At 41.4% G+C, this 5,301-nt stretch overlaps 1 protein-coding gene across 2 annotated transcripts in view; it reads right to left on the reverse strand.

Annotated features, from left to right (window-relative positions):
- Positions 1–4,355, reverse strand: part of LOC124028301 (RNA-binding protein 24-like) — a 9,849-nt gene extending 5,494 nt beyond the window's left edge. Inside the window, exons 1-3 of one of the 2 annotated variants that reach the window (XM_046340403.1) lie at positions 3,958–4,355; positions 3,177–3,366; positions 2,331–2,385 (exon numbers count right to left, since the gene is read on the reverse strand). In XM_046340403.1, the coding sequence (XP_046196359.1) occupies positions 2,331–2,385; positions 3,177–3,366; positions 3,958–4,131 (419 nt within the window). In that variant the 5' untranslated portion in view covers positions 4,132–4,355. The remainder of the gene's footprint in view (positions 1–2,330; positions 2,386–3,176; positions 3,367–3,957) is intronic. The other variant, XM_046340404.1, reaches the window with a different exon arrangement.
- Positions 4,356–5,301: the final 946 nt, after the last annotated feature.

Genomic DNA, 5,301 nt, shown 5'->3' on the forward strand with positions numbered 1-5,301 from the left:
TCCTACTTGGATATCTTGGTTAGTATTAATCTATGTTCCACACTACAATCTACTTACATTTGGTATTTGCTGTCAGTTTTACACTCAGTGAGAACTAGAATCAGACCTTTGGTATTAAAACAAATGAGATATTGGGTCACCAATGAGCGACAACAGAGTGGATCAGGATGTCTGTTTGAATAAACAAGTTCCTTTTGGAAGTGTGGATGTTCTCAGTCATCTCAGTTCCCTGTATTGTTCCAGTAGAGGGGCTCCATTACAAATCCATCCACACCATAAACACACTGTCTCGTGTGTCCCACAGTACTGACACCATTCTCCGGTTCCATCCTTCCTCTCACCATTTCTCTCACTCACTCTTTCTCTTCTCTGTACGGACACATTTCTACAGTGATTTATGGCTTCAGAGGTCTAGCTAGGCGTTGCAAAGCTACCAGTAATTTACAAAAGTTACTGGAATCTTCAGTAATTTTGGTAAGTTAACAGACAATCTGTGGCAATCTATCGTAACTTTGGTAATTTATACTTGAATTGTTTTATTATATGTTATTGATGTTATTTCTGTGTCCATATCGTCCATGAGTTTCTAGTAGATAGATCATATGGTTGAAGTAAAAATAGCCTAATTCATTTTTTAAAAAGGCATCTAATCAACAATGGCATTATTTTCAATGACCTCTGCAACTCTTCCAAAACATTGACAACAAATTTTACTATGTCAACATGTATAACTCAAATAGTTTCATGCTGAAACTCGCAATATAACTTGATGGTTTTGTATTTAGGATAATGTTTGACAGCTTTCTATTTTGTGTTTTAAAATCATCTTATTTAATGATTTCATATATTTGACTTGTGATAAGGCCGGAGAGAGGACCAGAGACTATTAGACACCTGAGATAACCTGAAGTACCCAAAAGGGCCACTAGATGTCTTGTGACAGAATACATAAAATCCTTGAAAGATACCAATATAAACTTGGAAAGTTTACAGTAATATATACCCTGCCTTTGCAACCTTAGTTCTAGCCATCAAATAACTTTCACTGAGTTGGTTCCTGGTCTACGTCATGAGCAGAAGGGAAAGAGATAGAAGAAGATGATGTGAGCTACAGGAGGAAGCAATGGGTTAATTTGAGAAAGAAAACAGAAACCACAACATCATGAGTAGAGAAAACCAAAGGTAGGAAAGGATCTCCAACATGCCAGGAGTTGTTTTGTTGCGTGGGGGGTTTGGAAGGTCCTAGACAAGTCACGTAGTAACACTGGTGATCAACCCCATCAACAACAAAACACATGATAACATTGTTAACTAAGAAATGGGGGAGGGAGGGGGGGGACACAGGCTACAGCACAAATCAATCGTTAAAAATCAAGTTAAAAAAACAGATCAGAATCAACACCCCGTGACAAAGTTAAATGTGAAATATCCAAACTCTTAGAGTCTGCAGGAACATCCCTCATCCACCACTCCTGACCCCCCCACCCCACACCCCGTAAGGGAAGCACGCAGCTCAGCTGAAAACCACTTCATACTGAAATAAAGGCACACACACCAATCTATGGACTATGGAAAACCGCAACAGAAAAATGAAATGAAAAACAACTTCCATGCATCTAATCACCATTTCAGCTTGTTTGTGTGTGTCAGAGTATACTGGTAAGACGTTAGTGATCTGCCCAATGCAGACTCAGCTATTCATCCTCAAACCATCATGTCCCTCCATCAGATACAGTTTCTTAACCGTAAGCCAGCCTGTCAGATCAGAGAGAGATAGACATTGACAACTGGTGACATCACGTTTAGAATCAGAATTAGATTCACGCTTTAGAATCTAAGAATGGCACGCAGAGATGCACACCACACAAGACACAGTCCCGCCTCTACACTCAAAAGAGAATGAATGGGCGGGGCTTACAGTCACACCACTCTGGAGAAAGAAAACGTTACATTTTACAATCCAAGCTATTTTTAAAAGATGAAAATCACTAGATACTGTAAGAATAGAAACGGGCACAAAGATCATTCAAAATGATCAGCTGTGAACAAACCAGGTGGTGTTACAGTATGATATTCTACAACTAGTTTAGGGTTGAACAATTCTGGTAACTTTCCCAATGTCCCAATCTTCTAACTGGGATTTCTGGAACATCTTGGGAAAGTTACGGTAGTTCTACAACCTTACACTAGTTGAACATTTTCTACCCTGTAAAAGATGTTAATAAAAATAAAATACATGTTATTGTCACATACACTGGACAGGTGCAGTGAAATACGTTGTTTTAACACACGTCCAATAAGACAAGGAGTAGCACTATGTCATAACATACCCATAAGGCCTCTGGAGGAACGCTGGATGGATTTGAGGAACACCAAATGAGAAACCTGGAATAGGAACAAGTTGTTTTTAACTCTACCGTTATGTGTTCAATCTAAAGCTTGAACTATATACACATATTATAAATGCATTATAATCCCATTATATCAAATGTGATCAGTGCTTCCAATGTAACTGCTCAAGTACTTATAGATCAGGTAGATGGTAGGAAAAAACAACATTTGAAACATTTGGTGTCTGTAAAAACGTTGTCTGTAAAAATGTTGTCTGTAAAAATGTCTGTAAAAATTGTGTCTGTAAAAATGGTGTCTGTAAAAATGTTGTCTGTAAAAATGGTGTCTGTAAAAATGGTGTCAGTAAAAATGTTGTCTGTAAAAATGTCTGTAAAAATTGTGTCTGTAAAAATGGTGTCTGTAAAAATGTTGTCTGTAAAAATGGTGTCTGTAAAAATGTTGTCTGTAAAAATGGTGTCTGTAAAAATGTTGTCTGTAAAAATGGTGTCTGTAAAAATGTTGTCTGTAAAAATGTTGTCTGTAAAAATGGTGTCTGTAAAAATGTTGTCTGTAAAAATGTTGTCTGTAAAATGTTGTCTGTAAAAATGGTGTCTGTAAAAATGGTGTCTGTAAAAATGTCTGTAAAAATGGAGACACAATTTAATCATAACATATCTTCATTCACACGAGAGCTTCACTGTCTGTTCTGCTAGTCCCCCCCACTACAGTACACCTCGTCTAAATCCCATGTTACACATCTACCATTCTACACACCGTGTGTTAACATACTGTAAGCAGGTGGTTAGTTTGCTCGTTTTAGCAGCTCGTCATTGTTTGTACGCCACCTTGGTCGTCCAAGCTGTGAAATAAACGTGTGGCGCAGCCCTCCGCCAGCGCGTCCATCCCCTCACCTGGCTGCATGACCCTGGGCTTGGCCCCCAGGTAGGCCAGGTTCACATTGGCTTTCCGGCCGTCGATGATGGGGTTTGGGTCCTTGCAGGCTCGGTCCGCAGACGCCCGGTCTGCCATCGTCACCTGAGGGACGGAAAGGGAAGAATACAGAATAAATACATGTTTCCGTTGTCTGAATTGATCAGATGTTCACTCAGTGGGGAGGCTGGCTAAAGCTGCTCGTTGAACTACGATTCATGTATAAGTATTGATCACGTCTCAATAAGAAAAGCACGAGGGTATTACAATCAGAACAAGGAAAAGTGGAGAGAAAAATGTCCTTCATTAGTTGAAGGTAAAGGCATGGTTTATGAAGCACATGGCAGCAATTCTAGAATGATTCCATCACATCACCGTGGACCTCTTGAGCCCAAGACACCACGCCTGAGCCTCAGCTGAATACTTAGCAGAACAGAACGGTGAGCCCATTCCGACAGAAGTGCAAGTTCATTGACCGTTCATAAATGGCTAACAAAATGGTGTGAATCAATAAGTAACATCAGACGCATTATGGATGGGCCAATGACAGCCTTTTTCATTCATGACATATTGGTGCTGGATACATTTGAGATTCTACCCATAATGTCTGCATTTAACAATATGACATAAACTAATTACGCAATCGATCGATTAATCAATCACAATGACATTCACATGTACATCTATAATACTTACGAATCCATAACCCCTGGATTTGCCCGTCTGTCTGTCCGTTATAACAACAGCCTCGTCGATATCACCGAACACTTCGAAGTATTTCCTGAGACTGGAGTCCGTGGTGTGATATGGAAGACCTCCTACAAATATCTTTGTGTAGGTTGTGTCCTTCTGAGACGAGTGCATCATCATTTTTGCGGTAAACGGTAGGCAACAATGTTTTATAGAGAATGTTTTTGCAATCTCACAGAGATCAGTCAGCACTGCGAAAGCACAGGTTATTTAGAACGATTAATTTAAGATAGGTTTCGTTGGAACTGAACAGACACTTGTTTCACGCGGATTTCCAATCGTTACCAACTTCAGTTCAGTTTGACACTGCTTAACTTAGGAGAGGGATACCACTGCTGTCTAAGTCCGCTTCACCCAGCTGTCACGTCAAGGGGGCTGGGCCGTGAACACGCTCTCTCCTGGGCCCTCCCACTGTGGCATACGGGGTCACAGGCACCGACCAAACATGAACAGACCTCGATCATAGGATCGCGATACATTAGCTCATTTCAATACAGAACCCAAAATAACCACACGTCTGTCTGACATGGCTTTTGACTATTCCCACGTGTAAAACATTACTGTACTGTATTTGAAAAAAACTTTCATTTATTGATACCCCACTTGACATTTACTGTAAATCTATGAAATAATCTCCTCCAATCTAAAAACACTATGTAATGAATCTGAGCTCAGGGTCCTCTAATAGCTGAGTGTCAGATATCTACATGTTGTTGATGTTGATCCACACACCGTAGCTCTACATGATGGACAAGTAACAGATACCACTTGGCTTGACCCTGACACACAAAACACACCTGTTGCGTCACACCACGTTATGGGGTCAACATGGACAGCTGACTGACCCACAACAAGGCACTAGTCTCTCATGGCTCCAAATCAACCCTTCTCCCTACGCCCTAGCCCATACTCCCTAGTCTCTCATGGCTCCAAATCAACCCTACTCCCTACGCCCTAGCCCATACTCCCTAGTCTCTCACGGCTCCAAATCAATCTACTCCCTAGTCTCTCACCGGCTCCAAGTCAACCCTTCTCCCTACGCCCTAGCCCATACTCCCTAGTCTCTCATGGCTCCAAGTCAACCCTTCTCCCTACGCCCTAGCCCATACTCCCTAGTCTCTCATGGCTCCAAATCAATCCTACTCCCTACGCCCTAGCCCATACTCCCTAGTCTCTCACGGCTCCAAATCAATCTACTCCCTAGTCTCTCACCGGCTCCAAGTCAACCCTACTCCCTAACTACTAGTCTCTCACCAGCTCCAAGTCAACCCTACTCCCTAACCACTAGTC

This window comes from Oncorhynchus gorbuscha, unplaced genomic scaffold (assembly GCF_021184085.1).
Source record: "Oncorhynchus gorbuscha isolate QuinsamMale2020 ecotype Even-year unplaced genomic scaffold, OgorEven_v1.0 Un_scaffold_4001, whole genome shotgun sequence".
NCBI classification, from domain to species: domain Eukaryota; kingdom Metazoa; phylum Chordata; class Actinopteri; order Salmoniformes; family Salmonidae; genus Oncorhynchus; species Oncorhynchus gorbuscha.